Source organism: Myodes glareolus, chromosome 4 (genome assembly GCF_982192425.1).
Source record: "Myodes glareolus chromosome 4, mMyoGla1.1, whole genome shotgun sequence".
Classification (NCBI taxonomy): domain Eukaryota; kingdom Metazoa; phylum Chordata; class Mammalia; order Rodentia; family Cricetidae; genus Myodes; species Myodes glareolus.
Genome location: NC_142029.1, coordinates 73523367 through 73542147, shown reverse-complemented (window position 1 = coordinate 73542147; position 18781 = coordinate 73523367). Strand labels below are relative to the sequence as shown.

Sequence of the window (18781 nt, the reverse complement as noted above, 5' to 3'; positions counted from 1 at the left end):
ACAACAACAACAACAACAGAAGGAAGGAAGGAAGGAAGGAAGGAAGGAAGGAAGGAAGGAAGGAAGGAAGGAAGGAAGGAAGGAAGGAAGGAAGGATGAGTGAGCTAGTAAGCATCACTCTCCATTGCCTTGGTGTCAGTTTCTGCCCTCACTGCCTTGATGATGAACTGCTGCACGGCGCCGTGACTGACATAAACCCTTGATAGGTTTCATCATAGCGATGGCAACCCTAAGGCAACTAGTTTCTTACTAGTAAAATTTTAGTAAACACTGAGTTGCTTTGAGATGTAACAACTTTCTTGCAAGTGCATGTTTTTTGACATTGATCTTTGTAGTTTCAAGTCTAATAAACCCACTATGCATTCTAGGAATAACTTATTTCAGTTCAAAGTGTAAATCCAATTTAAGTGTTTAAATTTCCTTGTTACTACATTGTGGTTCATATTGTTCCCCTGTAGCTTAGCAGACTAACAAGAAAGTGAACGGAGGATGCTCAGAAGGGGCAAGTCATAGAAGAGATGTCTTAAAATGCCTGCCTGTCTAAATAGGACTGTTCTTTCTGGACTTGTAGAGATGTGAATTCTGCCAAAAACCAGGAGCCACTGTGGGTTGCTGTCTCACATCCTGCACCAGCAACTACCATTTCATGTGTTCCCGAGCCAAGAACTGTGTCTTTCTGGATGATAAAAAAGTGTATTGTCAGCGGCATCGGGACTTGATCAAAGGCGAGGTGAGAAGCTCAGCTGTTTGGTTGCTTCTGTTGTAGCTGTTAATAACAGGCTTTATTATCCCAGAGCAGACTTAGACATTCACAGTAAAATTAGCAAAGGGAAGAGATTTCCTGGCCCCACCTCACACTTCCATAGCCTCTCCCACCAGAGTGGTGTATTTGTTACAGTTGGATGGGTCTATATCAGTACACATTTCACACAGTTATCATTTATGTTAGGGTTCATTTTTGATGTTGTATACCATATGAGTTTGTACAAATATCTTATAATGTGTATTCACCATTGTAGTTTGTATATTTTCATTTTCCTACAAATCCGGTGTTCTGCCTGTTTTTCTGACTTTCCCCCTAAAAACCACTGATCTTTTACTAATATCCAGTTTGCTGAGAAGTTGTTTTAACTTATCATCCACGGCAGTTTCCACTTGCAGAGTTCCTTATGATTGGTACCGTGTAGTTTGTAGCATTTCTGCTCTAACTTTTGCTTAACAATAAGTGTTGAAGATTCCTCCTCACCTGCTGAATTCTCTATACATTTAAGAGGGAAATACTGAAAAACAACAAGGTGATCAACTCAGTTTTGCCTTTCTTGACTATCTCAAGGAAATCATCTCTTATGAGAAATAAAGAACGCGGTAGTAAAAAGACAGGTGATTTGGAGATAGGTTCTCTGCTTTGCCCCAGGAGTTGGAACTCTGAATGTAACACAAAGGGACAGTCCATTAACAGCAGCATTGGGTTTCATTTAAGGTGGTTCCTGAGAATGGATTTGAAGTCTTTAGAAGAGTGTTTGTGGACTTTGAAGGAATCAGCTTGCGGAGGAAGTTCCTCAATGGCTTGGAACCAGAAAACATCCACATGATGATTGGTATGACCCAGGTCTTCGTTAATGGGGAAGACTGGTTTATCGTTTGTGCGTTTTGTGGTCCTCGGTTACAAAATAATTCTCTTCGTGGTTTCTTTTTTCCTTTGTTAGGCTCGATGACGATCGACTGTTTGGGGATTTTGAATGACCTCTCTGACTGTGAAGATAAGCTCTTTCCTATTGGATACCAGTAAGTCCAGTAGCCTAGTAGCATGGCTCCCAAAAAGTGTGGGGTCATTAAATGTGGAGGTATACTTAGTAGCTGCCTTTCGCTAAACCCACCACCCACCAGTTCTCACAGGCTGTCTTAAAACTCACGATCTTTCCTCATGCATTACCCTGCTCAACTGAAAGATCATAAATTTAGCTTAGGCTGCATACTGAAACCCTGTCTCAAAGCAAACAACTTATAATCTTTTGTGTTGATTAAATTATTTGACAAGCTGACAGTAAATTATCAAAATGCCTCTCCTAGAGCCAGTCAGTGTTGTGTACACCTTTAACACAGGCACTTGGAAGAGAAGCTGAGGCAGGTGAATCTCTGTGAGTTCCAGGCCAGTTAAGGTCATAGGGAGATCCTATCTCAAAGAAAGGAAGAAAGAAAGAAAGAAAGAAGGAAGGAAGGAAGGAAGGAAGGAAGGAAGGAAGGAATCTCTTCTACGTCTACTTCCCTCTTCAGAACCTGATTTTACAACACATTTTCTAAGTCTGCATTCCAGCTCTCCTAACACAGCCTGTGCTTGTGTTTATCTGGTAGATGTTTGCACAGACAAGACTCCATTAGCAGTCACCAGAGTTGAAGCAGTTGTATTTCCTTTGTTTTATTGAACTTACTGACAAAGGAGGTGCCTCAGGTTTGACATTTTTTAGGGTCTTACGTTATGTGCAATGGAAGGCATTGTTTTTCTTTCTCAGTGCCTGAGAATATTTTGCTATTTGTGTTACTTTTAAAAAAAGAAAAAAAAGTCATACAACTTCCTGAGAACCTAAGACACATTAAGGACTTCAGAAAGTTTAACACCACCATACTGGGATAATAGTCTCTATTAAGAACCTAAGAAATGGGACTGGAGAGATGGCTCAGAGTTCAATTCCCAGTGGCTCACAACCATCTGCAATGAGATTTGGTGCCCTCTTCTGGCCTGTAGGCATACATGCAGACAGCAGAGCACTGTATACTAATAAATAAATAAATCTTAAAAAAAAAAAAAAAAAAAAGAACCTAAGAAATAAAGCTATGTTCTCTGCATTGAGACCAGAGAATCCATGGTGGAGAGGAATTTGGGGATGATAGTTTGTGCATCTGTCCTCCCCTTGTGTTCGCCAGGTGTTCTCGGGTGTACTGGAGCACCACAGATGCTCGCAAGCGCTGTGTGTACACATGCAAGATTGTGGAGTGCCGTCCTCCTGTTGTAGAGCCAGACATCAATAGCACGGTGGAGCATGACGACAACAGGACCATTGCCCATAGCCCATCCTCAGCTATAGGTAGGTTTTAATCCAAGTGGGACTTGAATTCAAGTTTTTTGACTATGCACTGTGATTGGAAAATAGGGGAAAGTTTAATTCAGAAACCACCTTTTTTTTCTAGTTTGGCATTCATGTAATAGCACTGTGTGTCTGCCAGTCTGTGTGTGTGCCTGTGTATGTGATGTGCCATGGGATGTTCGAGGGGCTGGAAGGCAGCTTGTGGAGTTGGTCCCCCCTCCGCTGTGGCTCCAGGGACTGGACTCAGATCATCGAGCTCGAGCACTTAACCAGCTGCAGCTTGCGGCCCTCATAGCTGGGGCCTGATGCTGCTTCACCTGCTGGGAACTTGAACTGCCCTCTTCAGTTGCAAGTTTTTATTTCCTCTCACAGAAACTTCATGTAAGGACAGTCAAAGTACAGCGGCAATCCTAAGTCCTCCGTCGCCAGACCGACCTCATTCACAGACCTCGAGTTCCTGCTATTACCATGTCATCTCAAAGGTCCCTAGGATTCGGACGCCCAGCTACTCCCCTACACAAAGGTCTCCTGGCTGCCGGCCGTTGCCTTCTGCAGGTAAAGGATGTCCCTGACCCAATTGACCATTCTAGGTAATTTACCTTTGGGACTTTTACCAACCAGGGTTGCCTGTAAACAGGTGTGTCCACATGGTTGGAACTAGTGACAACGCATTTGTTCTGTCCTTGATCCACTTTCTTCCTTTTTTCTCACTTGTTCAGGAAATCCTACCCCAACCACTCATGAAATCGTCACAGTAGGCGATCCTTTACTCTCCTCTGGTCTTCGGAGCATTGGCTCCAGGCGGCATAGTACTTCGTCCTTGTCACCCCTGCGGTCCAAGCTCCGGATAATGTCTCCGATGAGAACTGGGAGTGTGTACTCCAGGAATAGTGTTTCCTCAGTCTCCACCCTTGGTACTGCTACAGATCCCGAGTCAAGTGCCAAAGCAACTGATCGCATCGTAGGGCCATTGAATTCAAGTTCTAATCTTGGGCACAGCACTCCCACCTCTTCAGGATCACAGAGGACAGTGGTACCTGGAGGCTCCAAAACCAGTCATTTAGATGGATCTTCATCCTCAGAAGTAAAGCGTTCTAGTGCTTCAGACTTGACACCCAAGGGCTCCTCATTAAAGGGAGAGAAAAACAGAACTCTGGGTTCCAAGAGCTCAGATGGATCTGCACATAACACAGGTTACTCTGGAATTCCTAAACTGGTTCCACAGGTTCATAATACCACTGCGGGAGAATTAAACATTAGTAAAATTGGCACTTTTGCTGAACCCTCTGCAGTGCCGTTCTCTTCTAAAGAGACACTCTCCTATCCACAGCTCCACGTGAGGGGGCAAAGGAATGATCGAGACCAGCACGCAGATTCTTCCCAGTCAACAAAGCCTTCTCCAAATGAAGATGGTGAAATCAAAACCTTGAAGCTTTCTGGTGTGGGCCACAGGCCATCCATTCTTCATGAACATGTAGGGTCCGGTTCTAGAGACAGGAGACAGAAAGGGAAGAAGTCTTCTAAAGAGACTTGCAAAGAGAAGCATTCCAGTAAATCATCTTTGGAACCTGGTCAGATTATGACTGGTGAGGAAGGAAACCTGAAGCCAGGGTTTGTTGATGAGGTCTTGACTCCTGCGTTTCTGGGGCAACGGCCATGTAATAATGTTTCATCTGATAAGATTGGGGATAAAGTTCTTCCTATTTCAGGAGTCCCTAAAGGTCAGTCCACACAAGTAGAAGGATCTTCCAAGGAGTTACAGGCACCCCGGAAGTGCTCAGTCAAAGTGACACCTCTGAAAATGGAGAGTGAGAATCAATCTAAAAATACCCCAAAAGAAAGTGGCCCTGACTCCCCTGCACAAATAGAACCAGCATGTCCAGCAGAGCCAGTTTCCACTTCCAGAAGTCCAGGAGCTGGCCCAGGTGTTCAGCCGAGCCCCAACAATACCTCATCCCAAGACCCTCAAAGTAACAACTATCAGAATCTTCCAGAACAGGACAGAAACCTGATGATTCCAGATGGCCCCAAACCTCAGGAGGATGGCTCTTTTAAGAGGCGGTACCCCCGCCGCAGTGCCCGTGCAAGGTCTAATATGTTCTTTGGGCTCACCCCACTCTATGGAGTAAGGTCTTACGGTGAAGAAGACATTCCATTCTACAGTACTTCTACTGGGAAAAAGCGAGGAAAGCGGTCAGCGGAAGGACAGGTGGATGGAGCCGATGACTTGAGCACTTCTGATGAAGACGATTTATACTATTACAACTTCACCAGAACAGTAATTTCTTCTGGTGGAGAGGAGCGGCTGTCATCCCATAATTTATTTCGAGAGGAGGAACAATGTGATCTGCCAAAAATTTCACAGTTGGATGGTGTCGATGATGGGACAGAGAGTGACACTAGTGTCACTGCCACAACCAGGAAAAGCAGCCAGATTCCAAAAAGAAACGGTAAAGAAAATGGAACAGAAAACTTAAAGATTGATCGACCTGAAGATGCTGGTGAAAAGGAGCATGTCATTAAGAGTGCTGTTGGCCATAAAAGCGAGCCCAAGCTGGATAACTGCCACTCTGGAGCCAGGGTGAAAGCCCAGGGTCAGGACTCCCTGGACGCTCAGTTCACCTCCTTGGAGTCAAGCCGCAGAGTCCACACAAGCACCCCCTCAGACAAAAACTTACTGGACACCTACAACACTGAGCTCCTCAAGTCTGACTCTGACAATAACAACAGCGATGACTGTGGGAACATCTTGCCTTCAGACATCATGGACTTTGTACTAAAGAACACTCCATCCATGCAGGCTCTGGGTGAGAGCCCAGAGTCGTCATCTTCTGAACTCTTGACTCTTGGTGAAGGGCTGGGTCTTGACAGTAATCGGGAAAAGGACATGGGTCTTTTTGAAGTGTTTTCTCAGCAGCTGCCGGCAACAGAGCCTGTGGACAGTAGTGTCTCCTCTTCCATCTCAGCAGAGGAGCAGTTTGAGCTGCCTCTTGAGCTGCCATCTGACCTCTCAGTTCTGACCACCCGCAGTCCCACTGTCCCCAGTCAGAATCCCAGTAGATTGGCCGTCATCTCAGATGCAGGGGAGAAGCGAGTGACTATGACAGAAAAGTCTGTATCCTCCACCGAGGGTGACCCAGCATTGCTGAGTCCAGGAGTAGACCCTGCTCCTGAAGGCCACATGACTCCTGATCATTTCATCCAAGGACACATGGATGCAGATCATATCTCCAGCCCTCCCTGTGGTTCAGTGGAACAAGGTCATGGCAACAATCAGGATTTAACTAGAAACAGTAGCACCCCTGGCCTTCAGGTACCTGTTTCCCCTACTGTTCCCATCCAGAACCAGAAGTATGTGCCCAATTCTACTGATAGCCCCGGCCCATCTCAGATCTCTAATGCAGCTGTCCAGACCACTCCACCCCACCTGAAACCAGCCACTGAGAAACTCATTGTCGTTAACCAGAACATGCAGCCACTTTATGTTCTCCAAACTCTTCCAAATGGAGTAACCCAAAAAATCCAATTGACCTCTCCTGTTAGTTCTGCGCCCAGTGTGATGGAGACAAATACTTCGGTATTGGGGCCCATGGGAAGTGGGCTCACCCTAACTGCAGGACTAAATCCAAGCTTGCCACCTTCTCAGTCTCTGTTCCCTCCTGCTAGCAAAGGACTGCTCTCCATGCCTCATCACCAGCACTTACATTCCTTCCCTGCGGCTGCTCAGAGTAGTTTCCCACCCAACATCAGCAGTCCTCCTTCAGGCCTGCTTATTGGGGTTCAGCCTCCTCCAGATCCCCAACTCTTGGGTTCAGAAGCCAACCAGAGGACAGACCTCACTACCACAGTAGCCACTCCATCCTCTGGACTCAAGAAAAGACCCATATCTCGTCTACACACTCGAAAGAATAAAAAGCTTGCTCCCTCTAGTGCCCCTTCAAACATTGCCCCTCCTGATGTGGTTTCTAACATGACACTGATTAACTTCACCCCCTCCCAGCTTTCAAACCACCCCAATCTGTTAGATTTGGGGTCACTTAACACTTCATCTCACCGAACTGTCCCCAACATCATAAAAAGATCTAAATCTGGCATCATGTATTTTGAACAGGCACCCCTGTTACCACCACAGAGTGTGGGCGGAACCGCTGCCACAGTGGCGGGCACATCAACGATAAGCCAGGATACTAGTCACCTTACATCTGGGCCCGTGTCTGCCTTGGCATCCGGTTCCTCCGTCTTGAATGTGGTATCCATGCAAACTACAACAACCCCTACGAGTAGTACATCAGTTCCAGGACATGTCACCTTAGCCAACCAGAGGTTGCTTGGGACCCCAGACATTGGCTCAATAAGCAATCTTCTAATCAAAGCCAGCCAGCAGAGCTTGGGCATTCAGGACCAACCTCTGGCTTTGCCACCAAGTTCAGGAATGTTCCCACAACTGGGGACATCACAGACTCCTTCTGCTGTTGCAATGACAGCAGCATCTAGCATCTGTGTGCTCCCCTCACCTCAGACTACGGGCATGACAGCTGCATCCTCTTCTGGGGAGGCCGAAGAGCTCTATAAGCTGCAGCAAGTGAACCAGCTCCTAGCTGGCAAAACCAGCATCCTCTCTTCACAGCGGGAGCGGGATCCTGACTCTGCTTCAGGGACCCAGCCATCCAACTTCACCCAGACAGCAGATGCTCCTAATGGTGTGAAGCTAGAACAGAACAAGGTTTTACCCTCAGCTAAGCAAGCCAGCTCCACCTCTCCGGGGAGCTCCCCATCCTCTGGACAGCAGTCAGCAAGTTCCTCAGTGCCAGGTCCCACTAAACCAAAACCAAAAGTCAAAAGGATTCAGCTGCCCCTAGAGAAAGGGAATGGCAAGAAGCACAAAGTTTCCCATTTGCGGTCCAGTTCTTCTGAAGCACACATTCCAGACCAAGAAGCCAAGCCAGTGCCCCAGCCCTCAGCCACACGGTGAGTGATAGGCAGGATAATTATGCTGCAACTGTGGTGTTCTGTGCTCTGGGTGTGACGCTGCTCACTTGGTCCTGGGGAGTTCCTTTCTTCATCTATGCCTTTGGTAATGATGGGTGGTCTATTTGTTCTTGTTTCTGTTTCCCTGAGGTTTGGGGATGCAAGAGAATGATAGTCTTCTCTGATGGGCAAGGACTCCTGCTGCACAGTCTCCTGAAGCCCTCTTTCTTAAAAACCTCATTGTTGGAAGTATAACATATAAAATATGGAGGAGACTTCCCTTTCCCTAGACGATCCTTGTGCCCTCTTCCTAGCTTTGTGACCTTAGTTCCTGTTGCCGCCTTGTGAACTTCATCTGTCCAGTGCATATTTGCTGATGGTTTCTTGAAAAGATACAACCGATTCTGTTATAGGACGCCTAGAACCGACAGGGAGCAACAGGATGCAGCCGGTGTGGAGCAACCTTCACAGAAGGAGTGTGGGCAGCCTGTGGGGTGAGCTGCAAATCTCTCTCGTGTCTACCACATATAAAACAAGCTTCCTCTTGATTTGAACTGGGTTTGGTTTTGTTGGCAGAAGAGTTCTTGACAGGCATCACACGGTATGGGTGTCTGTAATCCCAGTGCGGGGAGGCTGAGGCAGGCAGACCTCTATGAGTTTGAAGCTAGTCAAGGCCTCATAGTAAGACCTTCCATCCCCCCCCACCCAAAAAAAAAAAGAATCCTATTTTGTTTTAATAAAACTAAATACAGGCTTGTAAAACAAAAATGAAGTAGACCATTTTTTATCTTCTTAGATTTGTAGTTTGTAATTATTATCTATGTGTGTACATGCACTAGTGTAGTTATTATTTGTATGTGTGTACATGCACCATGTAGTTGTAGCTGTTATGTGTGTGTGTACGTGCACCATGTAGTTGTAGTTGTTATGTATGTGTGTACGTGCACTGTGTAGTTGTAGTTGTTATCTGCAGTAGTGTAGTACATGGGTAGAGGTCAGAGGACAACGTGGCGCGACCATTTCGCTCCTCCTCCCTTTCCACAGACTCTAAAGAGAAAACTCTAAAGATCAGGCTTGCACAGCAATCAATTTACTCTCTGAGCCATCTTGCTGGCCCATCTACCCCCTACCCTTTTTTGCCTTTCTCTAAGCTAAAATTATTTAAATGATTTCTGATGGTTCCTGTATGTCCTGCTCACTCCTTCTCAGTCTCTTCCCTGGAAGTCCCTTTGGTAATAGTTTGGTGTTTGGGGTTTTTTTTTTTTATAATTTATTTATTTTTATTTTATGTACATTGGTATTTTGACTATATGTATGTTTGTATGAGGGTGTCAGATCCGCTGAAATTGGAGTTACAGACAGTTGTGAGCTGCCATGTGGTTGCTGGGAATTGAACTTGGATCCTCTGGAAAAGCAGCCAGTGATATTAACCACTGAGCCATGTCTCCAACCTAATGGTTTGGTTTTATTCTGCAAATATGTGTGCGTGTGTACTCTTATGTAAGCATGTGTACATACTTTTATAGTAAATGGATGCTGCTGTATTTACTGTTTTGTTTTTGACATGTATCCATGCTGTGTTTCAGCTGTTTCTCTGCTGCTTCCATGCTGTGTGTGCTTTACAGTATTTACTTAACTAGCTAACTTCATGCATATTAGTATGCACTTGGGCTATTTTAGTTGTTATTAAATTTGAGAAGCTGAAAATAGGTTGTGTATTGGCTTCTACAGCCTACCCATGTTTTTAGGTAAGCCAGCTGACTTACTTGAGTTATATAACACTGTCCTGACAAGCATCTTTCCATTTTTCTTACTATAAAAATTTCAGAATAAGAAGCTTACTGCCAATATTTGAAGAAAAGTCTCCTAAGCATGGTTTTAGGGCTAGAGAGATGACGAAGCAGTTAAGAGTGCTCTCTGTCCTAACAGAGCATCCTTGTTTGCATCCAGCCTCTCCAGCCTCTGTGGGCACCCATATAGTCACAGCACACACACTATACACAAAGAAAAATTTTAAAATTTGACCTAAATTTGATCGCTGGATCCCACAGTGGAAGGAGCTTTTCAACATCCAGGCATACATACTTCCCCCACCCTCACGCACTAATAAACAAATTTTCAAGCACTTTATGCTCATTTTCTTAGCTACTGTTTTAAATAGCTGACAGAGTATATGGCAGATCATGAACAGTTTTATCTTCGAGTTTGAAAACCGCTGGCCTCGCGTCTCATGTCTGGTTTTCTTTTTCTTTCAGACCAGTGGCTGCTCTTCCAGAAATTCAGGCAATCAATCCAGCAAGTGAGCAAGAAAATGCAGGTGTGTTGGTCGGTCAGTCGGCTTTCATAGAGAACTCGGATCTGTTTAAAAATCACGTGCGTTAGCCACACATGGTGGTGCACACTTGTAACTCCAACACTTGTAAAGCTAAGACAGAATTGTGAATTCAAGGCAAGCCTGTGCTACAGAGTGGGCTTGAGGGCAGCCTGTACTACATCACAAGTCCCAGCCTAAAACAGAATCACCACCTGCACTATCTCCTGATAGTCTAGATAGGAGAGACACCAACCTAAGCCCCAAGAAGTGATGATGTAAAACTCAGCCCTTTCTCCCAATTTCCTTGATCGTGGTCTGTCGTCACCTGCCATAGGTGAATTCTCTTTCGTTAAACTGGCTCCAGGGACAGTGACATTTTAGGTAGCTGCAATAACCTTTAGTTATCTCTTAGGTTGTTTCTCATATCTGGATGGTAATTTAGGGTAAATTCCCTTCCAGAAACTGGAACGATCTCTCTTAGGTAGTTGGTATTCAATCCTAAAACCATGTGCACCTCACAGTACTTCCTGGCCTAGTGCCATTTGGTCATTTTACAGTTAGCATGGTACGCACAGAGAACCCAAGCACTTGACACCAGAAGCAGAGGCAGGAAGGTTGTCGTGAGTTTGAAGACAGTCTGGGCTACATACTGAGGCCCAGGCTAAGCCTGGACGTCAGAGTGAGCTCTTGTCTTAGAAAAACAGATTAAATAAATAAGCAATAATAAAAAGGTGACTTTCCAGAAGAGAGCGGCTTAGCCTTGATTTGGACTGTTACCAACCCTGCGTCAAGCCTGAGTACTGATTCCAGGCAGGTATGGTGACTGAGTTCAATCTCCAGAACCAGGCAGCTTCAGAGCCTATGTTTACTTTAGCTGTATAAACTTGACTCTTACTTGGCCTACCTCAGCTTCCCCATGTTTATCCATGTATTCATTCTTTCATTGCATTACATTGAATGAGGTCTCGCTGTGTTGTCCTGGCTAGCCTCTTCACTTTCTAGGTAGCTCAGGTTAGCATTGGTCATCCTTCCTCCTCCCCACAACAGTAGGGTCATGGGCATGCACCACCACATCCAGCTCAGTTTTCTAATCTTTAAAAGGAGTCAAGCTAGCTTATGATAGCACACCTCTAAGTGTAGCACTTGGGAAGCAAAGGCAGACTGATCTCTGTGAGTTTGAGGCCATCATAGTATCCATAGCAAGCTCAGATCAAGCTACATAGTAAAACCTTATCTCAAAAAGTGTGTGTGGGGGGGGTTAATAATAACACCTGTCTCAGTGGTGATTGTGAGGACTGCAGGAGATAATCTGGGTGAAGTTCCTAGAAGAGTATCTGAGACATAACCAGTGGTTCACATGTAGTAAAGGGAACTTTTGTTTGCTTTGGTTTGACTTGGCCTTGATCCTATTGAGAGCAGTTGTGTATGAAGAAAAAAAGATTACATTGTTATACCAGAAGCTCTGCTACAAATAAAAACACCTATTGAATAACACAGCACACTCCTTCACCATTTTAGTACTTGGTAGCTGTGTCCCAGGGCAAGTTCCTTGCACCTCAGTGCTTTTACTGGTGAGGTACAGTATGTCCTCAGAAATGGGGTGATGCATGTAGAACAGGGGTTCTCAACATTCCTAACACTGCGACCCTTTAGTACAGTTTCTCATGTTGTAGTGACTCCCAACATAAAAAAAAAAATGTTTTTGTTACTACTTCATAACTCTGATTTTGCCACTATTGAGTCATAATATAAATATCTGTGTTTTCTGATAGTCTTAGGCTACCCCCGTGGAAGGGTGATTTGACCCCCAAAGGGATCATGACCTACAGGTTGAAAACACTGGAGTAGAGCTTTCTGCACATAGCACTCAATGCCCATTGGCTTAAGCAAATACTACGGCCCTTGTTTTCCCTTCTTAGAGCTGAAAGCAGTGGAAGAAGAAGAGAGCGGTTTCAGCTCACCACTGATGCTTTGGCTCCAGCAGGAACAAAAGAGGAAGGAAAACATCACCGAGAAAAAGCCCAAGAAAGGACTTGTTTTTGAAATTTCAAGCGACGATGGCTTTCAGATCTGTGCGGAAAGCATTGAAGGTGAGTGGCTTGAGTTAAGTCTGCTTCAATCAGGCCCTTGTTGCAGTTGCTTCTCTGCACAACTCTTGTTGATGAGGCAGCTGTCACTCTTGAAAAGCGTTCAGGGCTGCAGGTTGTATGCACTCACATACCCAGCACTGCTGCCCCTCCCCCAGGTGCGCTCCCACACGTGCTCCCACAGTGTCCATTATTCTCTCCAGCTTACCCCCCTGCAGTGCTGCCCCTCCCCCAGGTGCGCTCCCACACATGCTCCCACAGTGTTCCTTCCTGTCTCCCCTGGTTACTGCCAGCTCTGCCTTTTCTGTCTCCTGCAGCAGAAAGCCCTTCATGCAAATGTTGCGGTCCTTTCTCACTCATTTAGCTCTGAGCTCTTCAGTAAAGGTTGGAATTTTACTTCCTTGTTCACTCTTAGCTTGTTAGATGTTCATTAGTTGCTCGAGAACTAGTGAAGACCTAGTAAGTACTTGAAACATTGAAAGGAATGAAAGATCACTGGGGTGAGTTAGGGCCAAAACTCAGGAAGATGACTAGAGCAGCAGACCCAGTTAAGGGGAAATGGAATTTGGATTAGCCAAAGAGGAATGCAGGGAGCTTTCCACAGAGAGAATGTAACGAAGTTAGAAAAAACTTCGGTTTTGACTTATTTTGGATGGGAAAATGCCTTTGAACAGTGAAAGAAAAATTGGAAGGTGAATTGGGCACAAGTTTGAGAGAGCCTGTAGTGACAAACCATGAGATCTTTGAATTTTTTTAATAGAATAAAAGCAGAAATTCATAAAGCTCAGTGTAGCAGCTCTTTACAAGACTGGCTTAAACTGGGCCTGGTGCAACTTACCGGGGCTTTTTTCAGAATAAAATGAACAAATAAGAAAGGGCTGGGGTACAGATCAGTATGCTAAATGATTTTCTAGCATGTGCAGAGCCTTCTTCGGTTTGATCCCCAACACCTCAAGGGGGAGAACAACATTGAACTAGTTATTTATTAAGTGTATTGCTGTAGTAGAAATGCCAGGTAATAAAAACCACATAGGAAAAGAAGGGATGGAACGGTGGACAGACTTGGTGACTCCTGCGATATAAGGATAGAGAGAAGAATCAGAGATCCTCAGACCCGCATGTGGCAGTGCATGCTCTCCTTACACCTGCTGTGGAGCCTGGGGCAGAGATGACTGGAACCCGGGAGTTCAGTCAGAACCAGCCTAGGCAATGCTGGGGGTCTGTTTAAATAAATAAAGGAAGAACAAATTTGAAAGTATGGGTTCTAAAAGTACAATAACGAACATGTCTGTGTATGAAAATGTAACAAGTCTGAGTGTGAGCTTGGCCTGGTGGGGCATACCTATAATCCCAGTGCTCTGGAAGCAGAACCATGAAGATTGCTCACATTCAAGGCTAGTTTGGGTGACCCAGTGAATTACAAACTAGCCTATAGTATGAAACTGGCTCTATTAAAAAGAAAGAAAACGGGATCATAACAAATCCTGTTCTTTTGTATATTAACTTTTGTTGTTGAGGCAAGATCTCACTATTCACTAGCCTGGATCTCACTTTGTAGACCAGATGATCTTAGATTCACAGAGATCCACCAACTCTAGAGAGGTGAAATTAAAAGCAGACACCACCACACCCAGCTGCCGCCACATCCAGCCCTGTTTACTTTTTTTAAATTAAATTTAAGGTCAAGTATGACAATGCATCAGGGATAAGGGAGTCAGAAGGTATGTGTATCCTCAGGCCCCTGGTAAAGGGAATTACTGCGAACAGTGTGTTCCTGGCTGCTTCTCCTGTACTGAATTGAGACGTGGAGAAAGACAACAGTGCTGACCTCAGGTGCAGTGTGATTCTCTACACCAGTGGCCATGCACACTGTTTGGCAGTAAGACATGTCAGCACAAATTCTTTCCTGCCAATGGTTTTCTTTTATTTCCTTTCAGATGCCTGGAAGTCACTGACAGATAAAGTCCAGGAAGCCCGATCCAATGCCCGTCTGAAGCAGCTCTCATTTGCAGGTAATGGGTGGTGCTGTTATTTTGCTAAGACTCCAAATGTTCTGGCAACTTGTTAGTGTAAGCCACACAGTTGAATCTATTTTTAAAAAATCAATAAAAAGTGTTTAAATAAAAGATAAAATAATTCACAGCTTTAGGGTGTAAATACTAACTTTGTGTTTGAAATTGTATGTGATCCTAGTATAAGCACACTCCTGAAATGGAGCTCTTATCCATAATGAGCACCTTTATTCTATATCTAATAGTAATACCAGAGTTTTTTACAGTACTAGGAATTGAACTTAGGACATCACACATACTTAAGCAAGTACTCCACACAGCCATATTCACAGGCCCTAACAGGCCCTAAGAAGTATATTTTAGTTGAAATAGCATACCTAATAATAATGTGTAGAACATTAGCTGTTTGCTACTGTCAGAAAGAAACATGACATTGGTTACAGTGACTTGTTTCTTTTCTGTAAAGATACTTTCAGCCATCCATGCCAGCAGATTTATAGAAACGTTTTCATAAAACAAAGAGAAAATGTGAATGCTTCTACATCATGAGGCTGAGGAAACCCAGGCAGCTGTGAAGTGCGCAGCTCCCGCAGTCACTGTGAGCCCAGGAAGGCTCTGTGTCTAAAATAATGATGTTCCTTTCAAATTCGGTGCCTATGAGCTCAGAACCAGGTGCTCTATTACCTGTAAACAAAAAGGAGATTGGATTTGGAGTTATAGAGTACAAAGTTCAAATCCCAGCACACCAGCTGTGTGACTTGGGCTGTGTTAAAGTCTATGATGCTAAGTTAGTTTTCTCTCTTTAACATGAAGCTTTTGATGGGCTGGGGTGTCACTCAAGTGGCAGGGTGCTTGCCTAGTTATATATAAAACTTACTGAAAGAACTCTAGCCCACCCGAGCATGGCAGACATGGACCTGGTAGGCCTTGCCCTGCTCCCCCATTCTCTCTGCCTTGCTAAAAACCATTAAATTATATTTCTAAAGCTAGTCCTAAGGTCTCTTTATTCCCTTATTTGGCCACTTCCTCCTCCTGAGACTATCAAGGTTTAGTTATCCAAGTATTGGAGTCCAGCAATCAAAGTCCCATTTTTGGCTGCCCTATTAGCATGTCCAATTAAGATTAAATACCTCATCCTAACACAGGTTTCCCCCTTCACCTTTATAAACTGCCATTTGTCTGTGGGCCACATCTGTCTCCTCCCTCTCCAGAAGCAGTTCTTTGTTGCTGCCCCCCATAACAAATGCCTTCCCCCGCTCCTTGTTCTTTAACCTCTTCTCCCTTGTCCACTATCTCTTGTCTTATTCCCTGCTCTTTGTCCCTTTGGGGAAAAATCTCATTTGTGCTGAGAACTTGGTCTTAAGGATCTTGAACTGATACTGGTTCTTTCACTTACCCCGCCCCCCAAAAATGGCTGTTGATTCCTACATTGGGTGGCCATTATGAGCATGAAATAAAATGGCACATAGCCCTCTATATGTGCAACACACAGAAAACAGGCCAGAGTTTGGTGAAAGCAATTTATGGTAAACATCCTAAATTTATCAGGCATTATTTCAGTAGCATTCTCATGCCAATTTCTAAATAGTTATAATGTCACCTACCAGAGTATTAGGCTCTGGCAGTTGCTCTCCAATGCAGCCTTTTGTTAATGCCACTCAGTTTCCTGTTGCTACACACTCACCACCCAGGTGCCTTTTATTCTTTAGGTGTGAACGGTTTGAGGATGCTCGGGATTCTCCATGATGCGGTTGTGTTCTTGATTGAGCAGCTGTCTGGTGCCAAGCACTGTCGGAATTACAAATTCCGTTTCCACAAACCAGAAGAGGCCAATGAACCCCCCTTGAACCCTCACGGCTCAGCCAGGGCTGAGGTTCACCTGAGGCAAGTTCCATTTTGTTTGGTTTGGGTTTTTGATATTTTTTTTTTCTTTTTTCTTCTCTTTTTGGTTTTTTGAGATAAATTTTTTGAGTGTAGTCCTAGCTGTCCTGGAACTCGCTCTGTAGACCAGGCTGACCTCAAACTCATAGAGATTGGTCTGCCTCTGCCTCTCAAGTGCTGGGATTAAAGGCATGTGTCCACCACTACTGGGCCCATATTGTTATGAGCGTTTGCAGTCTTGGCTTTGTTATCTAATGATAGTTCTGTCCCACTACCTTTTAAGGTTTTCGGTATCAGTGGTACCATCTCCACTCCTTTATTAGAGCCTTTCTCTAAAAACAAACCTTAATCTTTTGGCTCCAGGAAGTCGGCATTTGACATGTTTAACTTCCTGGCTTCTAAACATCGACAGCCTCCTGAATACAACCCCAACGATGAGGAGGAGGAAGAGGTACAGCTCAAGTCTGCGCGGTAAGTCATCCTGGCCCGACCTGACACCCTGACTCCTCCTTCTTCTTGTGGGCTCTAGAGGAAAGAGCTATTAATATTTGGAAATGTGTTAATAGTCATTAGAATTCCTCTCTTCAGCTGGGCACAGTGCTGCATACCTGTAATCCTAGCACTCGGGGTTTAGAAGCAAAAGCATCTCAGGTTTAAGATCATTCCCAGCTACATTCAGACTTGAGTTGAAAACCAGCCTGGCCTACATCAGACCCTGTTCCAAAAAACAAAACAAATAAAAAACACAGAAGAAATGTTTGGTTTTCACCCCAGTGCTCAGAGTATTTTTTGATGGGATGGCAGTTTCTTGGGTGACATTTGGAAGACTGAGACATGTAGCATTAGCCGACTGGTAACAAAAATATGAAGGAGCTGAAGAGATGGCTCAGTGGTTGGGAGCACTGACTGCTCTTCTAGAGGACTCGGGTTTAATTCCCAGCATGCACAAGGCAGCTCACAACTGTCTGCAGTTCCAGTTCCAGTGGTTCTGACTCCCTTATACAGACATGCAGGCCAACACCAGTGCACATAAAAATATTTTTTAAAAAATATGAATATGAAATTTGAATAATTGTGGGATGCATTTTTTAACAGTAATCTATCCCAATAACTATTCATGTGATACTAGTCACCATTAACACCCAAGAGCTATGTATATATTACAGTGTAGCCAGTCACCATGGGCACAGGCATATGGTCCCATTACTCAGGAGGCTGAGGCAGGAGTGTTACCTCAAGTTTAAGGCTAGCCTGGGCCACAAGGACCTTGTCTCAAGAAAACCCAAAATGAACTCAGGTGTGGTGACTTTTGGGAGGCAGAGGCAGAAGAGCCTAAGGCACTCCTGGCTGACACCAGGCAAGTGCCTCACTCTGTAGGAGCTGAGTCCACCCTCAGAACACTGAATTCCTAACAGTATTCTTATCTCTTAGGAGGGCAACAAGCATGGATCTCCCAATGCCCATGCGTTTCCGGCACTTAAAAAAGACTTCTAAGGAGGCGGTTGGTGTCTACAGGTAGGGCTGCGATTTCCGAATTTGAGAAAACTAGTGTTTTTCCAAATACAGTGGACCAAATACCAGAGTGGCCTCTCTCCTTCAGTCATTGAAGTTTTTAATAGATTTATTGAGTCTGACGTGCTGTAGCTGTTGGTGTTGATAGGAATTTAACTTTAGACTTCTGCTTCTTCTAGTGGGCTACAGCATGGAGAAATCATTAATGCTTGGTAATTTATCAGTGCAATATAATACACACAAATGAAGTGGGGCCAGACCTCCCCGCCCAAGTGTCTGTCTCTACTGGGAAACTAGCAGACTTTTTCACCTAGTCACACAATTAATTAATTTGAAATTTTGCATCTTGGTGTCTGGAGAGATGACTCAACCATTAAGAACACTAGCTACTCTTACAGAGGGCCTGTGTTTGGTACCCAGCATCCACAGAGTGACTCACAACCATTTGTAACTACAGTTCTAGAAAGTTCAGTGCCTTCTTCTGACTACCACAGGCAGCAGGCATGACATGGTACAATATGTACATTCAAGCAAGATACTCATACACATAAAATCAATAAATGTAAAAAATTTGAAAGAGGAAATTTGTGTCTGGATTTTTGTGTCCATGGCCTAGGTCTCCCATCCACGGTCGGGGTCTTTTCTGTAAGAGAAACATCGATGCAGGTGAGATGGTGATTGAGTACGCTGGCAATGTCATCCGCTCCATCCAAACTGATAAGCGCGAGAAATACTATGACAGCAAGGTGAGTGCCGGGCTCATTCTCTAGGTTCTCTTTTGCTGTAGAAAGGGGCCGTCAACTTTTATCATGATCCTTGGATCCCAATAGAAATATTAACATGATTTCACTTCGGAAAGTGGGTTGTTGCTTTTGTTGTTGTTTGGGGGTGGGGGTTGAGTCTACAAAAACTTGAAAAAATATT

General features: G+C 44.5%; 1 protein-coding gene across 6 annotated transcripts in view; it reads left to right on the top strand.

Moving 5' to 3' along the window:
• Window positions 1-18781, top strand: part of Kmt2a (lysine methyltransferase 2A) — an 82498-nt gene that overhangs the window by 58227 nt on the left and 5490 nt on the right. For 5 of the 6 annotated variants that reach the window (XM_087905595.1, XM_087905596.1, XM_087905594.1 and 2 more), the window contains 14 exons: window positions 572-730; window positions 1481-1598; window positions 1707-1785; window positions 2923-3083; window positions 3456-3638; window positions 3803-8051; window positions 8465-8545; window positions 10307-10368; window positions 12285-12455; window positions 14390-14464; window positions 16174-16348; window positions 16709-16816; window positions 17777-17860; window positions 18474-18603. In XM_087905595.1, the coding sequence (XP_087761721.1) occupies window positions 572-730; window positions 1481-1598; window positions 1707-1785; window positions 2923-3083; window positions 3456-3638; window positions 3803-8051; window positions 8465-8545; window positions 10307-10368; window positions 12285-12455; window positions 14390-14464; window positions 16174-16348; window positions 16709-16816; window positions 17777-17860; window positions 18474-18603 (5835 nt within the window). The remainder of the gene's footprint in view (window positions 1-571; window positions 731-1480; window positions 1599-1706; window positions 1786-2922; window positions 3084-3455; window positions 3639-3802; window positions 8052-8464; window positions 8546-10306; window positions 10369-12284; window positions 12456-14389; window positions 14465-16173; window positions 16349-16708; window positions 16817-17776; window positions 17861-18473; window positions 18604-18781) is intronic. The other variant, XM_087905597.1, reaches the window with a different exon arrangement.